The 27786-nt window shown below is 36.0% G+C and overlaps 1 protein-coding gene across 2 annotated transcripts in view; it reads right to left on the reverse strand.

Annotated features, from left to right (window-relative positions):
• LOC115211563 overlaps positions 1-27786 on the reverse strand; it is a 389040-nt gene that overhangs the window by 104983 nt on the left and 256271 nt on the right. For both annotated transcript variants that reach the window (XM_036501657.1, XM_029780127.2), the window contains one exon: positions 9793-10002. In XM_036501657.1, the coding sequence (XP_036357550.1) occupies positions 9793-10002 (210 nt within the window). The remainder of the gene's footprint in view (positions 1-9792; positions 10003-27786) is intronic.

The following is a 27786-nucleotide window of genomic DNA, read 5'->3' on the forward strand; positions in this document are numbered from 1 at the left end:
CACACACAAATACACACACACTATCAGCATCATACACCCTGGGGCAGGGTAGATCTTACTGAATTGCTTTGATAATGAACAGAATGGAAAACAAAAAAACGAGGATATTAATTTCCTGACAGAGTTTCTTGGAGAGAAAAGCAGAATCAACTGGCAATGAAATGCTTGAGGGTAAAAGCATGTTGATATGAGAAATTATACAAATGTTTGCTTATACATTCAAAGAAGATGATACTGTCAGATGAGGTGGTAGTCAATGACATATAGCACTGCACGCATCCACTCTTTTCTGTTATGGTAATATGATAATTGAGTTTAATAAAATGTAAAAAGGGAAAAAAGACAACAACGGCAAACAATGTTGTTACAAAGGCAAAGAGAATCATAGTCTTAAAAGAAAACATACCAAGATTTTAATATGCTTCTGCCGATGACTGTATTAATAAAAGTGGTATTGATGGTGGTAGTGGTGGTGGTGGTGGTAGTATTTTATTGTGGGAGTTTAAAGAAAGAAAGGAGCAAGACAAGTATGAAAACAATAACAGTGTGTCAGTTGAGATAAAGGCAGCAATTAATAAGATAACATATCGTGTTCTTAATTCCACACACAAAAAAAATTAACATACCTTATTAGCATCATCATCATCATCATCATTATTATTATTATTATTATGATTATCATTATTATTATAATCATCATCATCATCATCATCATCATTACTGGTTTCAAATTTTGACACAAGGCCAGCAATTTCAGGAAAGGGGTAAGTCGATTACATCAGCCCCAGTGTTTCACTGGTACTTAATTTATTGACCCCGAAAGGATGAAAGGCAGAGTTGAATTCCACTGAGGGCAACTTTGCATTCCATCCTTTCAGGGGGGGGGCATAAAAATAAGTGTCAGTGAAACACTGGAGTCAATGTAATCAACTAGCCCCTCTCCCAAAATTTCAGGCCTTGTACCTTTAGTAGAAAAGATTATTAGTAGTAGTAGTAGTATTGTTGTTTTGGTGTTGCTGTTAAGGTGGTGAGCTGGCAGAAATGCTAGCACACCAGGCAAAATGCTTAACGGCATTTTGTCTATCTTTACATTCTGAGTTCAAATTATATTGAGGTTGACTTTGCCTTTCATTCTTTTGGGGGTCAATGAAATATGTACCAGTTAAAAACTGGGTTGATGAAATCAACCAATCCACCTTTCTCAAAATTTCTAGCCTTGGCCAAAATTTGAAACCAATATTATTACTGTTGAGGCATAGCTCAGCTATATGACCAACTGACCATTTCATGATCGAATTAATACCCTAGCTGTATTAACATTTCTTCTGCTGTGACATTATGCAAACCACAAGTATTTCATTAATGGTGGTGCAGGGTGGTAGGAAATTAGAACATGTAGCATTTCATTCGATATCCATCCTATTTAATAGTCATAACATGAAGCATCTAACAAGAACATGTAGCACCTAATATAATGGATTTTATAGATAGAACATGTAGCATCTGTTTTGATATTTATCCTCATTTTGTAGTCAGAACATGTAGTGCAATGTTTTCCAACATATTTTCCACCAGGCCCCCACTATAACTTTCAAGAAAAATGCCTGACCAGTGGTTGGGAAAAAATAATTTTATTTTTAATATTTCATAATTATATCAAATTCTGCCAAGGTTGACTTTGCCTTTCATCCTTTTGGGGTCGATAAATTAAGTACCAGTTGAACACTGGTGCCAAAATTTGAAATCAATATTAATCATTTACTTTCCTATTCACATTAGGGCATTAAAATAGCACTATACACTAACAAACAGGTCTTCACAAAATATGCTTGGCTAGAGGAATTGGTTTGGCTTGGCTGAGTAAAGGCATAGTACATTTGCTGTGAAAAAATGGTTTTCACAATTCCAAGTCCCACTAAAAAAAACAAAACAGAAAACAATTTTGGATCCCACAACCCACCGCAGTCTTCCCCGGTCCCACTGGTGAGGCATATGCCCCACCACATATGGAATCACTGATATAGCATCTAATTTTATATCCATCCTTATTTCATTGTTAAAACATGTAACATCTAACATAATATTCATCCTGATTCTGTAGTCAGAACAGTATGGCTTGTATTTGGTAACAATTTCTTCTCTTTAAATCATTTATAAGAGACAATATCATATCTAAAACATATTTTAAAATATGACAGATCATATGTAATATATAATTGTTTCAAATTCTGGCACAAAGTCACCATTTGTAGAAAGGGGGAAAGTCAATTACATCAGTTTCAATACTTCAATAATACTTGGTTTTATTGATCCAGAAAGGTGAAAAATGATAAAGTTGACCAAGGAGGGATTTGAACAAAGAACACAAAGATCCAGAAAACTACTGCTAAGTATTTTAGTCCAACATGCTAACAATCGTATCAGCTCACCATGTATAATGTATTAAATGTATAATATATACAAAATCATATGTGTATAATATGTATAAAATGAATAATATGAGAAGTGTCATAACAACGCTTTCTTTTCTTTAACTTTCCTTTCTTTCTTGTACAGTTTAGTTAAAGGAAGGGCTGAGCTCATGAAACTTTTGCAGGGATCTTAGACTGGTGTGGTGATAAAAGGGACCAAGAAATCACAACTAGTGCTGTTGTAGTAGGAATAAGTACATCAGTATATTAAGTTTCCTTCAGATTATTAAAGGAAGTTCTACTAAAGGCATTCAATAGCCAGATGGCAAAATTAAGATAAGTGATGGATTAACACTACCACACACTAGGGGCACTAATGCTATATGGGGTAGCATGCATGTGCACGCTTATATTTGTGTGCATGTATGCACATATCTATGTATGTTATATCAGGTAACTTTGTGTTACTGATAACAGGTAACCTATTACAACATGTTGCATGGTTAGGTCATTAATCACTAAACCAGCAACACTACCACCCATGCTTAGTAAGGCACATAGTTTTCATTGGACACTCTGCAGGACCTAAAACAAAACTTGTCAAATGACGGGATGAACTCAGTATAGTCAATAGTCATCCAATAGCCAAGAGTTACAGACTCTCTGATCTTTGTTTAGACATCACTCTTGGAGAAGGAAAAGTCTGAGGTAACGCCTGCAACTTCATTTACATCCAATGATGTAGACTAGTTCTTTATAGGCAAATGTTTACTTTGTTTAGAACAATGGTTCTCAACCAGGGTCCATATGGCCCCTGAGCATCTGTATAAGACTTCTGGGGGTCTACGCAACAAAATAGTAAACTGGGGATCCACAATAGTATTTTAAAGGCCCCTGAAAAAAATTTGCTTTGTATGTATGTATTGGTATGCATTACAAGAAACAGCTAGGTTTCTTTCTCAAATGTCTTACACAATTCAACCTACACAAGTTCATATACGGAAAAAAAATAGGAATTTTGAAAGATATTTCAGAGCCATTAAACACTGAATGGCTATGGGGGTCCACCAGAACAAAATAGCAATCAAAGGGGCTCAGAGATAAAACAGAAAATGGTTGAGAACCCCTGGTTTAGAAAGTGGGATAGGCTCAGTGCATGGACTTTCTACACTTTAAAAACATACAGTTAAAGTCTTGCATGACATTGTGTCAGAACAACTCCTCTGGAGTCTTTTGGTCCTTATCTACAGCTTCACTGAACTACATACCAAGACATTAACTCATTAAGTTACTGTAATCAAATATGAATCTAAAACTAATTCCAAATGCTATACATTCCTGATGTAACTCAATACCAGCTCTTGATAATTTTAGATTTCAGAAAAACCTCAACATAATCACACACAGAGGGATAGCAAGAAAGAAGGTGAGGGTTGGCAGTCACTCAGTGAGGCAGATGTGAGGGAATGCAAAATTTCTTGTAGCCTACCATGCCTGTTGACCAAGGTGGTGACACCAAAGATATTATAAAGAAACCCCAAGATGTTATCGTCATAGACTACAGACAAAGAACTGTCTATTAATTAGCATATTAATTTCAAAAACTGACAACACAACTCTGAAAGACTTTGGGAAACCATCCAAATGTAAAGGTCTGGAGATAGAAACATGCACAAAAAATGGATTGAAAAAAAAAAGAAACAATTCTTATAATAATAGATGCTTTGTGAAAGATAAGAAAAAAATGCTGAGGAATGCTTAATCAAAACATCAGGACTTAAACATACACATCATCATTGTCATCGTTGTTGCCGTCGTCGTCGTAATCATCATAACCATCACTGTCATCATTTTTCTGCTTTTTAACCATGCTGGAATGGGTTGGATTAGACTTCAGGAGGCCTTATTCTAAAGTTGGATGTACGTCCTGTGACCAAAACTTAATTATTTTCAAGGAAGTTACTTTATTTCCCTTATTTTCACACACCAAAACCAATAAAACTGCAGGACATATCATCTACAGGTGACATAAACATGGCATTACAGGTGCTCAACTTGTGCCAGTATGATGACACATGGTAAAAAAGCACCCATGCACACACAATATGCTTCAGTATAACAGCCATCTACCAGTTTCCCTCACAAAGTATCACTGAGTCTGGAGCTATAATAGAAGATTATTAGAAAGTATGATGACCCACCAAACCAAGTGAAATTGTAGTTGTGGCAGATACTGATGTCACACAACTGGCAACTGTGCTGGTGGAATGTAAAAGCACTGATTACACTCTCAGAGTGGTTGGTGTTAGGGAGGGCATCCAGCCAAAGAATCCATGCCAAATCAGATTGGAGTTTAGTGCCGCCCCTTGGCTTATCAGCCCTGGTCAAACCGTGCTGCCCATGCTGACATGGACAATGGACTCTTGATGATGATGATGATGATGATACAGTGAAAATTCACATGAGGATGAAGTAAACTCAATAACCTGGGGTCGATTTGTTCAACTAAAGGTGGTGCTCCAGCATGGCCGCAGTCAAATGATTGAAACAAGAAAAAGAATAAAGAATATAACCACATATCCATATTTGTGCCTTTCAAACAACATACAGACCATACAGCCATACTATCTCATCTCTCAGTGGCAAAGAGTTCAGCCTCGAACATTAGAGTCTTCTTTCTCATTGCAAAATGATTTATTCCACTTTACAAACTTTTTCTAGTCATGTTTTCTTTTTCTTTGCTGATGCAAACCATTACACTGTTATCCTAAATTCCACTGTTTCACTTTCATACAGGAAACAGCACTAGTGTGCATGTATTACAAAGAGTACTACTCCCAGCTCTCTATACAATTAAATAACACACAAAAACCAAATGAAACAAAACACAGTACATACCCAAGGCATACAGAATTGCACTCAACTATGCAGTGAAACCTTGCAATAATAATAATGATAATAATGATAATAATAATAATAATAACAACAACAACAATAATAATAATAATAATAATAATCATAATCATAATAATGATAATAATAATAATAACAACAACAATAAAAATAATAACAATAATAATAATAATAATAATAATAATAATAATAATAATAATAATAATAATAATGATAATATGACCACAAAATAATAATAATAAATAATAATAATGATGACAACAACAATGATGATGTTAATAATAATAATAATAATAATAGTAATTATAATTTGTTGCTTGATAGTCAGGCAATCTTAAAGAGTTAAAGATAAATGTATAAAGTTCTTAGGTTAAGCAAGTTTGGCTAGCCTGGCCTATCGCCACCACAGACTACAGAAAGATGGGAAAATAAAAGAAACAAGAAGAATGAAGGGAAAAAAATGATGATGATGATAAAAATAATAATAATAATAATAATAATAATAATGAAGCAAATGTGAATTCTTTTGGCAAATTATATTTCATAGTTCCTCTATTACATTGTTTACCAATACTGTACAAAGATAATCTTCCTTGGCACGCTTTCAAGAAACTGACTAGCCTTTTATAGAATTCCAGCTAACGACATTGAGTTAGTACTGAAGTGAGTGTGCAGACCACAGACCGCAGAACAAGATGAATGTCAGGCTGGTATTTTCATGCAGTTTAGACTATTGATACAAGCCAAGAATAGTAGCAGAGAATGAAATAACTATTGAACTGACAATGTAAACACATTAACTGCTTTTTGTTTTTACACTTTCATATATATATATATATATATATATATAGATATATATATATATATATATATATTATATATATATATATGTATGTATGTATGTATGTATGTATGTATGTATTCCCATGATTTGGAGATGAGCTCAACTATTAAAGAGTATTTCAAATAAACACATATCTGGATAATATTAAGACAATTAAACAATGATATTATAACATGATATTATTTAAGCGATTTATAAACATACCATCACCCTGCCAATCAAAATAAAACAAAGAAATCAAAAAGCATATTTTGTTAGTATAGCTTAAAAAAATAAACAACGTTTAAATGTTTGCAATCTGAAGACAGACTTTTGAGTAATGGCTCAATTGCAAACAAAGACTACTTTTTATCTGATTTCTTTACATAATCCAAAATGATTTATGTTTGCTAGATCATCAGTTAACCTACAGAGATATTATTACTAATTGAAACCAGAAAACAAGATTCAATCACTGCACTGACAAGTATAGTTATCATACATAACACATTTAACCTTACATTGTGCTGCCACTAACACCAAACCTATACATCACTGCTGCTGCACACCACATTACTGGAAACTATAAAAACTACTACATCTGTACTACTACTTGTACTATTACAAATTATCACATCTACCCAAAGATGATCCTACCACCTAGTCAACATCATCATCGTCATTGTTGTTCTCATCATCAACATCATTATATAATGCCCATTTTTCATGCTGACATGGATTCGGTTTTTGTTTGTTCCTTCTCGTGCTATGCCTGGCTCATAAGGGCCGGTTTCCCAGTTTCCTTGGCATATAGGTTCCCCACCTGGACAAGATGCTGGCCTGTCACAGGTGAGCTGCAAGATGCAGGAGGAAAGAGTGAGAGAAATTCGTGGTGAAAGAGTCAGCAGAAGTTCGCCATTACCTTCTGCCAGAGCTTAGGTGTTTTGCTCATAAACATACACATCGCCCAGTCTGAGATTCGAACCCATGATCCCTCAACCACGAGTCCACCGCTCTAACCACTAGGCCATGTGACTCCACTGGATTGGGTGGTTTGACAGGATCGAGTGAGCCACATGGTGACATGGAGCTCAAATGTCAACTTTGGCAAGGTTTCTAGGCTGGATACCCTTCCTAATGCCAACCAATTTACATTGTGTACAATGTGCTTTATTTTCTGTATCAACAGCACTTGTGAGGTCATCAGGTAACTCACAAAATCTACACAACACTGCCACTACAAACCACACAACTGGAAGCTACAAAAATTACTACAACATCTCTACTGTTACCCATACTATTATAAATTATTAAACCTACATAAAACTGATATGGCCACCTATACTAATGAAATCTACATGTACAAAACAAAACCTGCCAAGCCTACACAATACCTCTACAACCACCCATACTGCAAAAATTATCATAGCTTAACAAAACTCCCACTATTGTTTATACTACCAAATCTAGGTAACACTTCAACTACCTTGCATACTATCAAACCTAAGCAACGTGTCTGCTACCACCTAGACTACCAAAAACTACAGTCTCCACCTGAAGTATCACTGTACATCTGAGATTGGTGTTTACCCTCATCTCTTGCATACACAGATACAAATAGCAGTTCTACAACATGCACACATACAAACATACACATATGTATGTTGGTTGAGCTAGACAATTTGTAGGCAGAGTTATAGAAGTGCTGATCGCTTAAAGTGGAGGGAAGTTGTGAAAGAGGGAGACCCAAGGATGAAGTTTTGAAGGCTGATCTCAAAACGCTGAACCTTACGAAGGTGATGACAGAGGATCAAGATATGTGGGGCATTGCTGTACTTGAGAAGACTTGTCCACCGCAACAGAATTGAGATCCTAAAACCAAAGTGCTATGTAAAACGCACTGGTGCTGATGCCACTTAAAAAGCACCCAGTACACTTTGTGAAGTCATTGACATTAGAAAGGGCATCTAGACATAGAAACCAGGCCAAAAAAGACTATGAAACATGATGCACCCAAGGACTTATCAGTTCCTGTCAAGCCATCCAACCCATGTCAGCATGGAAAACAGATGTTAAACGATGATGATGATGATGATGATACTTTTGTGAACTCCATATGGATTGAGGCCAGTGTTCTGAGTATAGTGATGCCATTAGTTACCAGCATTTGTCTACAATACAGCATGTGATCCAGTCCTTGTTGTAAGATGGTGGGTTGTGTAGTATACTACAATTACCCTGAGAGCTATACCAGCAGAGCACAAGCTCCTGATAGGGTCTCTATGCTTGACAGGTCAAAGGATGGATGCCAGACGAATATATGAACTACCTCTTCCCCAAAGGGAAAATGGGTTTGTAAGGGATAAAATCCTTACTTATAAAAAAAAGTAAAGCTATAGATGTATTAATGATAATTCAAAACCAGTAAGACCTGGGAGAAGGCTTTCCCACAAGGAAATATGGCATTATGCAGCAAAATCTTTAGGGAAGCTGCAAGGTAAGGCAGGGCCCCAACTGGAGAGAAGCAGATAAGATGAACTGCAGTCAAGAACACTGGAGAAAGGATATCAATGTCCTATGCCCCATAGGGAGCAAATGGCTTAAGTAAATACTTATCTGCACTGTCTTGTCTGTTATCATCATCATCATTTAAAATCCATTTTTCATGCTGGCATGGATTGGATAGTTTGACAGGATCTGACCAACCAGAGAGCTGTCCAGGCTCAAATTGTCTGTTTTGGCATTGTTTCTATGGCTGGATGCCCTTCATAATGCCAACCAGTTTACATAGTGTGTTGGGGGCTTTTACAAAGCACCAGCACAAGTGCATTTTATGTGTGGCATGGGAAATTATAGAGAAAGATATGGTCATTAGTATGAGTTTTAGCAGGACTTGGATGGGACCAATGTTGTATGGTGCAAATGTAGCAAAAGGCAGAGTGATTGTGAATCACATCCATCATCATCGTTTAACGTCCGCTTTCCATACTAGCATGGGTTGGACGATCTGACTGAGAACTGGTGGACCAGATGGCTGCACCAGGTTCCAATCTGATCTGGCAGAGTTTCTACAGCTGGATGCCCTTCCTAATGCCAACCACTCCAAGAGTGTAGTAGTTGCTTTTACATGCCATTGGCATGAGGGCCAGTCAGGCGGTTCTGGCAACGGCCATGCTCAAGTGGTGTTTTTTATGTGCCACCTGCACAGGAGCCAGGCCAGTGGCACTGGCAACGACCTCGCTCGAATGTTTTTCATGTGCCACTGGCACAAGTGCCAGTAAGGCGACGCTAGTAACGATCACATTGAAATCTATTATTTGGACAGTTGAGATTTTTCATTCTATTTCACATGTTTACATCAGAACTTGGATGTTTACATCAGAAGAAAGAAAATCATAAAGTAAAACACACATATTGCACTTAACCACAAGCTAACAGTAACAATACATTACAAGAATACCAGACATGAAAGAAAAAACATCCTCATATGAATGAAACCAGAGAATGTAATTCAGAGAACTAATGTAATATAATACAAATTTTGATGTAAACATGAAGGTTGTAAACATCATGACTCAATCTAGCAGTGTGCAGTGTATAGATGAGGTGAATAGACAGAATCATTAAGAGACCATCAAAACTTACTTTGGACTTCTTGGCCATCCTGTTCTTCCCGATGAGATTCTTCGTTGTCAGCTTCCTCGCCAAGACGCCGGCCCTGACCCCAACTGTGAAAACCTGACCGAGACGGAATTGTATCATCGTCATCGTCATCGTCATCATCATCACTCAAGCCAAGGAATCTCGGTACTTGTGTTTTCTGGAATGCTACTTGGTAGTTAAATCCCTGTGAAACTGGACAAAAGACAGAAGAAGAAATAACTAAACAGTAGTGAACATGGTAAACAGAAACATAAGACAGTAAAAACTGTGTCCATTAACAGACAGCAGAGATTAGATCATCAATAAACATGAATTTGTGAACATATAACAGTAAACATACAGTAGTGAACATATGGTAGTAAATGTATGGTAATCAGTGAGTTGGTAGAGACATTAGTGCATAGGATAGACTGCTTTGCAGTGTTCACTCAAATGATCTGCATTCTGAGTTCAAATCCCATTGAGAGCTATTTTGCCTTTCATCCTTTGGGATTGGTAAATAAAATGCCAGGGCATGACTGGAGTCAATTCTTCATCTTTTTCACTTCCTGTCTTTTACGCTGAAAGAAATTTACATTGTTCAGACCTGGAGAGGAACAGGCTCAATCAGGTTTAAGATGCTCAAAATGTCATATATCACCCCAATAGTATCCCTACATCATCAGGAGTTGAGAGACCAGTGAATATACAAAAGGAAATATACAGCACCAAAAATGATAGATGTACACTTATAGAAGTAAATATACAACACTGTACAGCAATAAACTCACAGTAGTAAACAAGATAGTAAAGCCACAGGACTAATATGACAGTAAACACAGCATGAAATGGAAAGCAGTAAACTCACAGCAGTAAAACATGACAGTAAACATACAATGCTAACATCACAGAAAACACATCCAACTAAACATAGCAATAAATAAAGCACAAAATATGACAGTAGACACACAGTACTAAACATGACAATAAACAATGGTAAACATGGCAGTAAATATACAGCACTAAATATGAAAGTAAACACAGTAGTGAACATGACAGTGAAGAGGACTAAACACAGTGCCAAATATGGCAGTAAACACTATGTACCTGACAGCCTGTGACAGTAAACAAAGTAGTAAACATGATAATAATCATAATGCTAAGTATGATAGCTAACATATAGCTCTTGAAAAGTTTTAGTCAAACAAATTGAGACCAGTACTAATTTTTTTTTTTAATTCTGACACTTATTCTATTAGTCACTTTTGCTGAACCACTAAGTTACAGGGGCATAAACAGACCAACACTGGTCGTCAAAAAATGGCTGGGGACAAACAGATATACACAGCACACATATATACAACAAACTTCTTTTCCTTTTCATCTACCAAATCCACTCACCATACAGTGGGATTGAACCCAGGACCATGTGGCTGGGAAGCAAACCGCTTACTGCATACTATACAACCATGCCTTTAACCCTTTTACAACAGAAATCAGATATAACCACTCAAAATTTCATCACCCTTAACTTCAGTAAGCAGTTGTATATATCAATCTGTCTTTTGTTGAGAAGAATATCATGTTTGAAACTATTTTTTAAAAACAGTCAAATTTATTGAGGCAACATAACTTACAGAAATAAAGAAACAATTCTATTTCCTTGGGTTTTTTTTCCTATTGTGCCTATAGTAGAAAGGATGAGATGAGTAACATAAGTGTACATGTTTGACAGAGTGCCAGTGTTTTGAGAAAGAAGTTAAGCATAAGAGGAATTAGTTGTGTGCAAGAGAGAAGACTGCACTGGTTTGGTCAATTGATGCAGATGGATGCTAAAAGTTCCATAAAGAAGTGCCGATCTCTCAAAGTAGATGACAACAACAGTTTTACTGCTGCACTGTTGTTGTCAAGACATTGCTTTGCAGCACTCTTGAATTGAAGAACTCTGAAGGCACAGCTATAAGGTAAGGCATTTGTTTTTTTGAGATTCAGTGGGGGTTTGTTGTTTGTTGTCCATTCTTTTCTAATAAGAAATCCTTACTGAGTTCCCAGGCATTTGTCTGCCTTTAGTTGCACTGAAATTGGAGAATTGTGTTGTTTTGTGGGTGTATCCCCCCCTCCAAAAATTGTGAAACCTTTTGGAAAATTTCTACCAATTTGTGGCAGATTTTTTTGAAGTTGTGTTCCTGCTGTTGTGTCCCTGTGCATTTTGGAGTACCTTTTTGGAGTGCCTTTTGTCCAGGATTACCAGGTGGCTAGAAATGTGTGTTGCCATGTTTTGAACTGTCTTCCTTCTTTCTTTTACTCTTCTTTGTCTTTCTGCTCTTCTTTGTCTTCCTTCAGGCTGTCTTGTAGCTTTGTTTGGACTTTTGTTGATTGTTTTCTGAACTTTTTCAAAGCATGGCAAAGAAAATAAACACTGCATTGGGGTGGGAAATCATCCCACCCAGGCAATGATTGAAAGACTTGGAAGAAAGAACGGTGGTGTTGAGGACATAGTCTAAGTCACTTGACACCATCGCAGTCTTTCCTAAGACAAAAATTGAAAAAGAGTTGGCAGAATATCTGCCAACAATTAAGTTTATTTCCAGGGGTGTTAGGTATGCAATGGTGTGGTTGTTTTTTAACACCCTTGAGGTGGCTCGCAAATTTGCAAGCCAACCCTTAGAAGGGCAAAAGATTCTGTTTCTTCCCACAATATGTGGGAAGAAATTAACAAGAGCCTGGGTCTGTGGGCAGCCACCAGGCATTGAACTGGAATGGATACAGGATTCTATCTGCCAGGGTCTGGGTGGCAGTGGGCCCAAGCTTTTAAATGTGAAATTGTTGCCAGTGGCTGATTGGGTGGGGTCAAAAGCAGTTTTGACCCTATGGACCTAATCAGCCGCTAAAGATCTGGTATTTCCAGATATTCTGAAATTGGCCGGTTGCAGGTACCCAGTGTTGAGGAATGACCCCCACCCCCCACCCAAGTGCTACCTGTGCCTGGAATCGGGCCATATTAAGAAGAACTGTCCCCAGGACTAAAGTAGGGTCCTGGTACAGTTAATTAAAGTAGCGCCTCCTCCTCCTTTTGAGGGAAAAAATGGAAGCAGTTGAGGAGGTGGAGACCTCCTCGTAAAAAGGAAAAATAAGGAAGAAGGTGGGCAACAATGGTTGCCCATCGAAGGACCCTAAAGCTGCAGAAGATACTCCAGATAAAGTGTAGGAACTACATGCCTCTGTAGCACAAGGGAGGAAAAAAAAGAAAAAAAACGAAGAATGGGACATTGCCGGTGGTTAGTAGTACACTGCCGGCATATCCTGAACCTTGCCGGTTGGAATTGAGCCACCGACAGAGGAAACTGTGGCCCTTCCCAGTGTGATGAAGGATGATTTTGTGATCTTCTTTCATGAGGGAGGGGTGGTAAAGAGCTTTCTGATGAAGCTAGAGGGCCGGTGGGAGGGGGTCATGTCCTGGACTGAAGACACAGATTGGCCTCCACAGATAACTGCGGGGCAGAAAATGTTCAGGGTAATGGACTCGTTCCCCAAGGACCAATATAGGTTTTCCTTCTGAAGCCCCAACCTGGAACTGCAGGATTGCCTGCACGAGACATACAGCCTGGTCAGGGAGGAAAAATAAGTGGCCTTAGTGCCTCAATTTGAATTTGTATTATTTATAATTTTTGGTAAGAGGCTCAGCGCCTCAATTTGTAAGGACGATTTCATCCATTTTTGAACTGAGGCAAGAGGATCAATACCTCGTTTTGTTTTATTGTTAAAAAAAAGAGAACAATGTTTTCGAGAATGCAACAATCGGTGGGCATTGTTTGCTTCTCCCACCAACCATTTGTTTCATTCCATCATCAATGTGTCTGAATCCAGCCCGCAGCTACTACCTCTATGTACGGCTTTTATAGCCAATTAAATGAAATAATGAAATAAAGAAGATGGAACACATGGAAGTAAGAGATCTAGGAAGACATTGCATGAAGTACTGAAGAATGACCTCAGGATGCTGAACCTTTCAGGTGAGATAACAAAGGATTATTCATTTTCCCAAGAAACCAATCATTTAGCCCCAGGCAAGCTCTTATTTGACTGACCTATTCTAGATAATCCTCAATCTTAAAGAAATAGTGTATTCTAGGGTTATATCAACCAATGTGTCACTTCCCCTTTTTTAAGATGGTAGAGTGCGAAAAAAGGGTGATTTGAGTAAAATTTCTAGCACCTCAAACAACTACAGAGAGGTTACATAGATGTGTGGTGGGGGGGAGCATGTGTATATGCAGGTATGTGTGTTTGTGTGTGAAGAAAAATTTGAAGATGTGCCAGTCTCCATATTCTTTGTAATTGTATTAGATTTATACACCTGAAAATATTCATAATCCAGTGAAGTGAACATTAGAAGAATTACAGTGGAGTTGATCACCCTAAGCAATCCTTGATGCTTCTTACTACTTGATGTGTTTAGCCAGAATCTGGAATATACCTGAGAGCTCTTAGAGTACCTTCCTGGATAATTTATCCCTATATACATATACTATGTGTGTGTAGGTGAGAGATTTGGTGTGTGAGAGATTTGGTGTGTGAAAGCACGTGGTTGGATGTATAAAAAATAAAAAAGAGTGCAAAAACTACAGAAGGCTTGTGTTACAAGGTTAAAGAATATATTTAAGTCGTTATGTTAGAAAAATGTTATAAAATTTTTGTGTATAATAACAGTTTTTGGAGAAATAACTGGTTTCGTATTTTCTTCTCAAATTTCTTTACCTACATCGTGTCATGTCTTCGCTATGAAGTGAAGGGGTTCCAGGCAGGGGAAGGTAATATATATATATATATATATATATATATATATGCCTCTCTTCTCCTACTTCGTTTGAACCCTTGAACCTTTAGAACCTTCTAGAATCTTCTACATCCAACCATTTTGACGTCACTCCTTATAAAGGAATTTTTTAAAGAGACACTCATTATCGCTATGGGCTCCGTGTGAGCAGTCATCTAAAAGTTTTTTGTGCATCTTGATGTTGACGTAAGTTCCTTGCTTTTCCTGATGCGAAAGCGGCATAATATACTCCTTATTCCTTCGCAATTAGGAATATGCAGCCTTCGAAACATATGTCGAAAATAAAGGAATTTTGTTAATTCGTCGTTCAACTCCATTCTTTCATATATTTATATTTAAAAAAAACATACAAATTTCCACACGAAAGCACGTAACTTCAAACGTGTCTTCTCTGATGTGAATTTGCTACCCAGGTATCGGTTAACCGAATTATCCATAACAAGATAATTCATTCAACTACTCAAATATATATATATATATATATATATATATATATATATATATGCCTCTCTTCTCCTACTTCGTTTGAACCCTTGAACCTTTAGAACCTTCTAGAATCTTCTACATCCAACCATTTTGACGTCACTCCTTATAAAGGAATTTTTTAAAGAGACACTCATTATCGCTATGGGCTCCGTGTGAGCAGTCATCTAAAAGTTTTTTGTGCATCTTGATGTTGACGTAAGTTCCTTGCTTTTCCTGATGCGAAAGCGGCATAATATACTCCTTATTCCTTCGCAATTAGGAATATGCAGCCTTCGAAACATATGTCGAAAATAAAGGAATTTTGTTAATTCGTCGTTCAACTCCATTCTTTCATATATTTATATTTAAAAAAAAACATACAAATTTCCACACGAAAGCACGTAACTTCAAACGTGTCTTCTCTGATGTGAATTTGCTACCCAGGTATCGGTTAACCGAATTATCCATAACAAGATAATTCATTCAACTACTCAAATATATATATATATATATATGAGAAGAAAATGGACATAATAACAATGGGAGACTCGTGGATTACACTGGCATGTCTTTAATTAAATAGGTAACAAAAAGTAAGAAGCAGAGATGAGGGTGGCATTATATATATATATATAAGGTGAGCTGGCAGAAACGTCAGCACATCAGGCAAAATGCTTAGCAGTATTTTGTCTCTCTTTACGTTCTGAGTACAAATTCTACCGAGGTCGACTTTGCCTTTCATCCTTTTCGGGTCGATTAAATAAGTACCAGCTGCATACTAGGGTCGATGTAATCAACTTAATCCCTTTGTCTGTCCTTGTTTGTCCCCTCTATGTTTAGCCCCTTGTAGGCAATAAAGAAATATATATATATATAGAGAGAGAGAGCTATATTTTTGCTTGTTATATAGACAGCGCTGTGAAGTGCTCAGGAAGACAACATAAGATGTTAGATATATATTATATTTAAAAGGAGAATTCAGGTAGGTTCAACATATTAGAATAATAATACAGCAGAGTATCATTATCATCATGGTTTACCATGGAAAGCAGTAATTAAACAATGATGATGACGATAATACTCAGTCATAAAACCGGTGCATGCAAATTATTAAAACATATTTAATGTATCACTCATTAAAATATTAAAATAATATTAATAATGTACAGATACATAAATATATAAAAATATAACAAACATACATGAGTAGAAAAACTATACTGATGTATAAAAATATATTAGCATTTAAAAATTATTAAAAAGTAAAAGTGAAAATCAACACAGAAAGGTAAATGAAGAAATGTTTAAGCATCAAGATGGAAGGTAAAGTTCCCAATGATTAGAAGGAGTCAGTGTCTAAAATTTGGATAGGAATATCCTTTATTTCTATGGATTACTGTACCCTTGAAACAGCTGTCGAAGTATCATCACTTAATTCTTGAAATCGGCGTACGACCATCTAATCACTGGAAACTTTACCTTCCATCTGGATGCTTCAACATTTTTTTAGTCACCTTTCTGCGAGGATTTACACTTTTACTGTTTAATATTTTTTAAAATATATTTTTTATATCTTTTTAACAATGCTCTTAATCTGTAAGAAGGACAATGTCTTCAGTATATGTCTTCCAAGATGCTAACATATTTTTATACATCAGTATAGTTTTTCTACTGATATATGTCTATTATATTATTATATTTTTATGTATCTGTAAATTTTTAATATGTTTCAATATGTATATAAATATATATATATATATATATATATATTTAAAAAAGGAGATGTGGAACACGAGTTGTGATATATAAAAAAAGGAAATGAAGAAAATGCTGACAAAATAATTTAAGTAAGGGAGAGTGTATTTAATTAGGTGAAAGTTCTTTTTACCGGTTGCGCATTTGTTATGCTTATCAAAAGATATTTTGAGTGAGATAGAGTTCCTTTCTGATTGATTTTTTTCTCTTATCTGAGAAAAAAAATCAATCAGAAAGGAACTCTATCTCACTCAAAATATCTTTTGATAAGCATAACAAATGCGCAACCGGTAAAAAGAACTTTCACCTAATTAAATACACTCTCCCTTACTTAAATTATTTTGTCAGCATTTTCTTCATTTCCTTTTTATATATATATATATATATATATATATGATGGACTCTCCCAACAAAGACGATGTGTGAGTGTTAAGCTTTACCAAATGACCTGCACATATTATTTGTTTATAGAGATCAAATGTTCATGCCACACATTAGCTCACTCTCTCCTTCATTTCGGTGTTACCTGAACAAGTGCACTGTGTACCACACATCAGTTGTCAAAATGATTGCAGAGCAATGTGAAATGAAGTATTTTGCTTAAGAACACAATGCACCACCCAAATACTCCCATCCACGAGATTACAGGTAACTTATGCCCAACAATGAGCAGAGGCTAAAAAATTCAAAACATATTTTTACAATAAAATTAAAAACAAAGTTTAAGGCCAGTGTTATTATCTTCCTCTTTGTTGCATATCAGATTTTCTTTGCTGGCATGGGCTGGCTGAGTCTTTGCTACCAAGCATCTCTCCACTAATTGTGGTCCTTTTTCATTTCATTCATGTGACTCAACATCTTCAGCTCAGCCTTCACCATTTCTTTACATGTTTTCTTTGGTCTTCTTTAACTGCTTTCTTCTACTTGGCTCCTTTGAGCCGTCTTCACCCAAATATAATTCTTCATAAGCATGTGCATATAAAAGTAGTCTCATCTCTTGCACACGACAGCTGACTCCTATACCACCCAATTTTTTTTCATACCAGTTCATTTCTCCTCTCATACATTCATACACACTGACATTACACATCTAATAGTGAAAATCTAAGATCAGTAAGTATTAATTATATCTGATCTAAAATATTCCCCAGGTGAATTTGAACTTGAAATGTAGTCAACAGAAATATCACTAAGCATTTTGTCCAAAGCAGTGATGACTCTACCAGCTCACCACCTTACAATTAATAGTAATATTGGTTTCAAATTTTGGCATAAGGCCAGCAGTTTTGGGAAAGGTGGATTAGTTGATTACACTGACTCCAGGACTCTACTGGTACTTCTTCAGTGAAAACAAGTACCACAGTTGATTTTACAAGAGAAGGACAAATAGTTTTTACTTGAGAAAGATGTGGGGAGTATATAGTTTGGCAGTTTGGTAAAAGTAACGAAATGGAATACTGCCACAAACCATACACTGTTCTTGACTGAATGATATGTCAGTAGTAGACTGAGGTCTGATAGTTACAAAAAGAGATACCCTAGCAAGTTTCACAGCCAATTGCCATCCCCAACAAAAAGTAATGTTTCAACAAGTCATGTGCATGTTTACATTTTTAGAAGAATCATCTAAAAACTACTTCAGTTTGGGAAATCTGAGGTAAAATGTTGAAAATGTTTTACCCCTTTAGCATTTAAACCAGCCATATCTGGCCCAAATATTCTGCCTGTTGTATGTTCAAACTGGCCAGACCCGGCCTCTCACACCTATCCTTTCAGGTCTTACTAAAAATAAAATTCATGTCACTGAAATCTCAAAGCTATAAGACACTGTATGATTAATTCAAAACAGTGTGAATAAATAAGCATTACACTTGATAGAGTAATCTGAATGCTGAAGCGTTAAAGTAGATTAACTTTCCAGATACATCTTACATTAAAATACTTTTAAAACAACATGCCTGCCTACAGATATTAGTATCTCTTGTGTTAAAATGTTGATAATTGCTGAAAGAAAAATTCAACTCAGTGGTTCTTGATCTGTGCAGTAGCACCGATTAAAATAAGGATTCCTAACTGCAGTACAAGAATTCATATTTTGGATGAAACAAGACACACTTAATAATATTAACACTAGTACTTAACTAGTGTTTATATTTTGACCACATTGATGAAAAATATCAAGCTTATTCTAATGTCTTTCTTTTTATAATTTTCATTATTATTTTATATACATGTAGGTTTCTTGCATTTAACTATTTGCTTTGCAAGATTCTTGATGTAAAATCATGTGTTGAAGCAGATATTGATACACCTGAGGATGGTCACACTTTGTCAATTAAATACATGCACTATATATTTGGTCTTTACTTCAGATTTATTATAATTATTACTATTATCATTATTATTATTATTTATTGCTTAGTTTCTTTTCTTTTTTTTTTTTGGACAGAGAAACTAAAATAATAGTAATAAAGCTGAGACTAAATAGTGTGTGTGTGTGTTTAATCGGTAAAATTTCACCATCCTCAAGCATAACAATATAAGCTTTCGGTCTTTCTTCATATATTAATGAAAATGAAAGTCAACCTTTGCAATAAAATAATAAAAGTAAGTAACTAAATACTCCAAGACGATCACAAATTCTACCAGTCTAAAACCCTTCCAGTCTTTCAGAGTAATTAATATATGACAAGTTGAAAGAAAATAAATAAATTAGTAAAACAATTAACTGCAGTAATTTAAAAATCTTAAAACCCTCATAACAAAACGGATGACTACCAGTCTCAAACTTTTTCAGTATCCTATTACTATATGAATATTCTCTTTGTGAAAAGACAAAAGTTGCTGCTACTAATTGAAAACCATTTTCGTTCTTTTTAATCATTCTAATAAAGAAAAACGTAGAAAAAACTATAGAGGCTGAATACACCGAATGGATCAACTGATAATAAAATTTGTAAAAGAAAATAAATTTGAGTCTAGTGAGGAAAGATGACTTCTGATATTACGAGTAAGCCAAGCAATTCTTAGAAGAAAATACGAATGTAAGGGAGGCTAATCTTGTTTGCCAAAAGTAGCAGAGTTGCTGCCCTTGAAAAAGATGACGTCGGAAACGAATATTCAGTGTTATTGAAATTTGTTCAGTTTTATGGCAATTGGAAAAAAACATTGAAAGAGGTATCTATATTTACAGAGGTACGTATACGAGTTAGGAGTGGCTGTATGGTAAATAGCTTGCTTACCAACCACACGGTTCCAAGTTCAGTTCCTTGTGCAAGTATCTTCTATAGCTCAGGCCGACCAAAGCTTTGTGAGTGGATTTGGTAAACGGAAACTGAAAGAAGCCCGTCGTATATGTGTGTGCGTGTGTGTGTGTGTGTTTACGTCCCCGTAACTTAGTGGTTCAGCAAAAGGGACCGATAGAATAAGTACTAGGCTTACAAAGAATAAGTCCTATGATCGATTTGTTCGACTAAAGGTGGTGCTCCAGCATGGCTGCAGTCAAATGACTGAAACAAATAAAAGAATTTATACAGATTTTTCCTTTTCTGAAGTGTGTACATATTAGTTTGGCGCAACAAACTTATTTTATTAAACAACAGCTAGACTTGTTTTCCACGCATATTAATGCAATCTACTTAGACTTTCTCCATACTAAAAGAAATAATTCCCCTAATTCCACTTATTACTATCAACGTCATTTATTTGGTTATAAGCATGATGCTTACGATGTTGATGACAGAAGGTGAATGAGAGAAAATATAATGTTGTAACATGCATTTTGTGACACTGGCCACCAAATCTCTGAATGGAAAGTTTTAGCACCAGTGGAGAAAAATCAAGACATAACAGAGTTGACCAATATCTGCAATGGTTAATATGTCAGCATTATAAAATCAAAACTGCCAACAAATGGTATAATCACTCCCTGAAATGGTAACTGAGTGAGAAAATGTGACAATTCTTTGGGACTTTCCATTATATACAGACCAAAGTTAATAAACCAGATATGGTTGTGAAAGCCCAAAACCATAAAAACTTGTTTACTGATTGACACAAATATTCCTTGTGATCATAATACTGTGGCAAAAGAATTTGACAAGCTTAGAAAATATAAAGATTTGCTCACTGGTATAAAAAAATGTGGCATCTCAAAACAGTTAGAATATCAGTGATCTTCTACTTAAGAATAGGAATGGAAAAGTATTGCTTCAACTAAATGTAACCTAATTCAGATCAGTTCCCACATTTTTAATTTTCATCATCATCATCATTGTCCTGAGTGGCTGTGTGGTATGTAACTTGCTTACCAGCCACATGGTTCCGGTTTCAGTCCCACTGCATGGCACCTTGGGCAAGTGTCTTCTACTGTAGCCTTGATCCAACCAAAGCCTTGTGAGTGGAGTTGGTAGACAGAAACTGAAAGAAGCCCATTGTATATATGCATATGTATGTGTGTGTGTGTGTGTGTGTGTGTGTGTTTGTCCCCCCAACATCACTTGACAACCAATGCTGGTGTGTTTACGGCCCTGTAATTTAGCAGTTCGGCAAAAGAGACCGATAGAATAAGTACTAGGCTTACAAAGAATAAGTCCAGCATGGCCACAGTCAAATGACTGAAACAAGTAAAAGAGTATAGATACATGTATGGCTGTGCAGTAAAGAAGTTGTGTTCCCCATGGAATTCTAATCCTTGTATATGATACTGGGTAAGTGTCTTCAACCTTTGCTTTAGGTTGAACAATACACTGTGAGTGGAATTCGGTAGACAGATACTGTGCATCAGTTCACTGTGTGTGTGTGTGCATATGAGAGAGAGAGAGTTTATTTTGCCAGGTCTGGAGGAAATTTAGATACACATGATCTTTGCCAGTCCTCCTAGAATGGTGAGATTGATGTCATCACTGTTCTTCTTGAACCTTTCTATGAGATATATGAGAAAGGAGGGTATTCAAAGAGTCAAGGTTCCAAGAAAGAAGACTGGGTGTAGTCATTAGTGTGAAGCCTAGGGTAATAAACACAACAAGGATGCTGAGAGGATAAGAGGAAAGTGTGATGCAAATGTTTGAGTGGAGGTGGAATGAATCCAGCCAGCTCCAAAGAGGAGAGGCCATTATAGTAGTAATAGAGAGGAGGCAGCACGCTTATAGGCCAGAAGATATACCATACCATTCCTAATTTCTTGAAATTATTTCCCTACATTTCTGAGAATCACTAACAATTGTTACTTCTTTCTTTATATCTTTTGGGTTTTTTTTTGGGGGGGGGGGGTTATATACAACACACAGTCTTTCACCTTGTAACTTTACACTCTAAATTTTGGGATAAGGAATAATCAACAAAGCTGAAACCAGTACATAACAGGTATTCTATATGGGATTAATACATAGCATGTAATGGATAATATGAAACAATAATACTAAAAGGTAACAAACGGATATGGGATTATTATATAACATGATGAATAATAAAGTCAGTCACTACAAAATTTGAAACTGAGACATAAACGAGCAGAACTAAATACACTAAACTCCCTCTTATCCAGTACTTATACCCAGATTATTTTTCAAATCACTTCCACTCTGTTGTACATGCACACTGACATTACCCATCCAATGAAGCATACTGGTTTCATTTCTTTCAAGTCTTCATATATCCTCAGTAGTCACAGCCTATGTCTCAATGCCATGTATCATAGCTGTTCATACACAGGCATCATACAAAATGCGTTTCACTCTGAGGGAGAAGCCCTTCCTTACTAACAGAGATAGTAGCTCTCTGAGTGCATATTATCTCTATCACTACTGCTTTTGTCCTCCCCTTACCCTTCAACTTAATAACTCAAAATATAAAGAGGAATGAAATGCCACTAAGCATTTTGTCCATTGAGCTAATGATTCTACCAGCTAATAATAATAATAATAATAATTTTCGAATTTGGGCACAAGGCTAGCAATTTCGGAGGAGGAGATAAGTCAATTACATCAACCCCACTGCTCAAGTGGTACTTATTTTATCAACCCCAAAAAGATGAAAGGCAAAGTTGACCTCAATGGAATTTGAACTCAGAACATAAAGACAAATGAAATGGCACTAAGCGTTTTGCCCAGCAAACTAAAGATTCTGCTAGCTTGTCACCTTATTATTCTATGCAATATTGATTAGATGTAATAGACCAAAACATCTATAACTGCATCTTGTCTGTGAACAAAGATCAAACTTTTCACACCCTAAGCATGTAAATTAACTGCTGATAAATTAGTTCTTAATTTCTAGAATTTCTACATTTCTGAGAATCACTAACAGTTGTTACTTCTTTCTTTACTTCAACATAAAGATGGCTGAAATACTGCCAAGCATTTTGCCTGGTATGCTAATGATTCTGCTAGCTCACCACCTTAAATTAAAACAACAACAATACACGGGGGATGGGGGCATCCCTCTCTCACACCACCAGCAACAACTCCTGTTGCGCAAATTAGCTTCATGTAAGAAAGCAACATTATTTTCCTTCAGAGAACCATGATGGAAGGGAGACTATTCTTGAAAAGTCATAGACTTAACTGACATGATAATGTCAGTAATACAGGAAAATATTTCAATGTTAGTCAAATGGGGGAATGCCAATAAGGAACTTATAAATCTCCACATGTTTCTGCATACTAAATTTTTGTAACTGTTATCTGTAGATGATCTTCATTCATAGTTTTCGTTGTATAGGAATAAAAAAAAAACTTCACTTCATATCTGCATTTTAAAAATTATTTTAAATATTTATTTGTTTGTATGATCTTAAGAAAATTATCACGCTAACGAGAAAATGAAACTTTGATAAAAAGATTGTTTTTACAAAGAGAATATATTTAATGTTTTAAATTAGGTTATTAAGAACAGATACAGGAAATAAAATATAATTTTTTAAATCATTTTGTATGAAATAAGAACAGTATTTAGACCACTTCCAGTAAAGAATATAGAGTATTGAATTGATATATTTGTCCTATATCACTGAAATGATATCAGACAAGTAACAATGGTTAGAAAGTGAAAAAAATTGTAATGACTTATTGTCTCAGTAACACAAACATTCCTGTCCCTCATGACTTCTAACTCATTCCCTTCAATTCCTCTCATTTACTCCAAATTGTGTCCTCCTCCTCCTCTGCTATCACTGCTGCTAAACTGTGGCACTCTCAACCACTGTACCAGTCCTGTTTTCTCTGAATGTCATTCATCTGGAAGTTGCAACTATGTGTTACTTCTGAAGTTATTAATTTGCAACAGTTCAAGGGGGACATTAATTGTGTCACTTTCATTGGCTAGGGGATTTGCAAAGACCAAGAGCATAAACCCTTCTATTGCCAAACCAACTGAAACAAAGCAAACAAATCATATTACACTGAATAAATTTTTAACTTATAACTGACATTATTTCCAAGTGTGAAGGTGAGTGGCTTCGTGGTGAGGATTCCAGGCCAGATTCTAAAAGTGGCAGGAATGCGGGGACTGGCCTATTACTGCACAAGGTGACTATTTTGAAGGAGATGATGTTAAAACTTAGGTAAATAAATTATTTTTTATCAAATATAAGGTCATAAGTTTGATTCCCAGAGCTATGTTGTGCCCCTTGTGCAAGTCACTTTATTTCAAGTTGCTCCAGTTCACTCATCTTGTAAAAATGAGTTGTATCTGTAATTCAAAGGGCCAGCCTTGTCACATTCTGTGGCATGCTGAACCTCCCTGAGATCTGCATGAAGGGTACACATGTTGTGCTCCAAAATGACCACAGTTGTATGGCTGAAAAGGATAAAAGGATAAACGTCTGTGGAGTGCTCAGCCACCTGCACATTAATTTCATGAGCTGGCTGTTTTGTTGACTGAATCAGCTAGAACACACATCATTATAACCCACAGAGAACCAGGCCACTACCAACTTAGTAATCACTCTGATTCTGCCCTGTGTAACATTAAATATCATAAAACTCTTTATTAACAATCAGACTAAACTTATCAGCATCATTTCAAAAATAGACAATCCCATTTCTTTATCTTCTAAATCAGGTATGGGGAAACTTTTTCAATATTGGTCATGCATTGCAAATGCATAAGAATTTGTGGAAACACACCTGTGCAGAGAAAAATATTGATATTGATTTTTTTTTTTTTTTACAAATTCATAGCTATACAATTTGCATTAATCCTTCAGTTACCATATTCTTGTTGAAATACACTGCCTTTATTTCAATTAAGTTTGAACATACTAGAGAATTTAGCAAAATAACTTTGTCATTAGTTAACTGGTATTTGGACCAAAAATTAACATGAAATTTTGATGAAAGCAATATTATCGCCAGTTCAAATATGCTTGGGGCATATTTGAACCCATGAGAAAGCCATTCACTCCACCAAACATATTTTCCATCATTCCATGTTTTTTGTATGCAAGCTGGCGGGGTCCACTCTGAGCACTCTAATTTTTTCACAGTGAACATACTGGCAGTCTCAGACAATTGGTGAAGAGCACCCTTGGAGAAACCATGTGGGCCAAAATGACCAGGAGTATTTATATACCCTATTGCTTACCACTGCCACCCAGTAATTTGATGAAAGGTTTTAATTTAGACCACATTAAAACAGGAAATCTATGTCTTAGAATCAGAGAGGACTAGTATCAAAAGGGTTATATAACTATGTGTTTCAGAATTGTGATTTGCTTTTTTTCTTTTTTTTTTTTCATTTTGGAACTTAGCAGTAAACAATACCAGAAAATTTTAAATATGTCAAAACTATTGTTTATACTTGTTCCAGGTGTGACTGTGTGATAAGAAGCTTGCTTCCCAACCACATAGTTCCAGGTTCAGTCCCACTACATAGCACCTTGGGCAACTGCCTTCTACTATAACCTCAGTGGATTTGGCAGACAGAAACTGAAAGAAGCCTGCTGTATAATATAAATACGTATGTATGTGTGTGTGTGTGTGTGTATATATATATATATATATATATATATATATATATAATATATATATATATATATATATATATATATATATATATATATGCATGGTGTGTCTTTGTGTATGTGTTTGTCCCTAACAACAGCTTGACATCTGGCGTTGGTGTGCTTATGTCCCCATAGCTTAGTGGCTTGGCAAAAGAAACCAATGGAATCAGTACAGGGCTTTACAATAAAAATAAGTACTGGGGTCAATAAGTTTGACTAAAATTCTGGAAGGCAGTGCCCAGCATGGCAGTCAAATGACTGAAACAAGTAAAAGATAACAGACAGATGAATACCAGCACAACCTTCATATCATTCAGTTTCTATTGCTTACCCAGGAAAGTGTGTGTATACTTGAAAAGTCTTGTCTTAATTTACAAACTCATTAATTCCTTAACAACTTTTACTTTATGGTTTAATCAGAGGGTGAATAACAGCACCTACAACCTTTGCAGAACCTCTGAGATTAGATAGCAGAAGAAGTGGGAAAAATCACAATTTAATCATATGAAAGTGCATATCATCATCATCATGAAAGGTCTCAGAGGATAGCAAAGTGGTCTTACTCTGGGATATACTAACACATATATTATTACAAGATTTTCTTTGGTAGTTTCATGCAAATTTCTACTGTACCACCTGGTGCACTTTTTCATGTTACTGAGGTGTGTGGCATTGTGTTCTTATTTTTGTGAGGATTGGAGGACTGTAGAGTCCTTCTATTGGTGTACTATACCAGATTGTCTAGTTATAGAATTTAATTTCTCGTTTCTTGTTATACTGGTTTCAAATTTTTGCACAAGGCCAGCAATTTCAGGGGAGGTGGGGGTAAATCAATGACATCAACTCCAGTGCTTAACTGGTACTTACGTTTTATCAACCCCAAAAGGATGAAAGACAAAGCCGACTCCAGTAGAATTTGAACTGAGAACATAAAAACAGATGTAATGCCGCCAAACATTTCACCAGGTATGATAATGATTCTGCCAGCTCACAATCCTATGTTTCTTGTTATATTAGTGCATGTTCTGTTGCATGTAGTGTGTACTATACGAGTTCTGTTATTTCATTGAGTCTTAATTTTGTACAGTATATGTTGCAAAATTTCCACAAGTTGTCTTGTCTTAGAATATTAGTGTTATGGGTGAAGATTGCTCTATTTGAGATACTCTTTGAAACTGAGCTATTCTATGGAAATTACAGTGTCTTGCGCAAGAAATGGGTTGTTCTTGACAAAGCTATTGTCAAGTGTGTAGTGCTAGGAATCCTGGTATGATTTCTGTTTCACTGCACAAAACTTCTACAATAATATAAGAGCACTACATTACATACAAATTAGAAATGTAAGCATAGCTACTTATATACCATCGTTAACCATTATTACACAGCTTATGGCTTATTACTACTAAAAAAAAAAAAAGCAGAAAGTAAACAGGTGTAGCTATGTGGTAAGAACCTTACTATCCAACCACATGGTTCCAGGTTCAATCCCGCTGTATGGCACTTCTACTGTAAGTGTCTTCTACTATAGCCTCCATCCAACCAAAGCCCTGTGAGTGGATTATTTGGTAGACAGAAACTAAAAGAAGCCAGTCATGGGCATCTTAATGTCTGTTTGTCCCCTACCACCATTTGATAACTAGTGTTGGTGTGTTTATGTCCTTGTAACTTAGTGGTTCAAGCATGAAGCTTTAGGAAAAATAAGTACTGGGATTGATATATTAGACTGAAAATTCTTCCAGGCAGTGCCAGTCTAATGACTGAAACAAGTGAAAGACAAAAGACTATGAAATATATAGAAGACAAGAACTAAGATTGGTAAACAGAGCAATAGCTGTACAATATATGAGGGGATGCTGAAAAGTTCCTGGCTTTAAGGGTCTCACAAAAGGCCTGGTTGGAAGAACCAACCTTCTGAGTTCTTTTATAGAGATTAGGA

This window comes from Octopus sinensis, linkage group LG1 (genome assembly GCF_006345805.1).
Source record: "Octopus sinensis linkage group LG1, ASM634580v1, whole genome shotgun sequence".
NCBI lineage: Eukaryota > Metazoa > Mollusca > Cephalopoda > Octopoda > Octopodidae > Octopus > Octopus sinensis.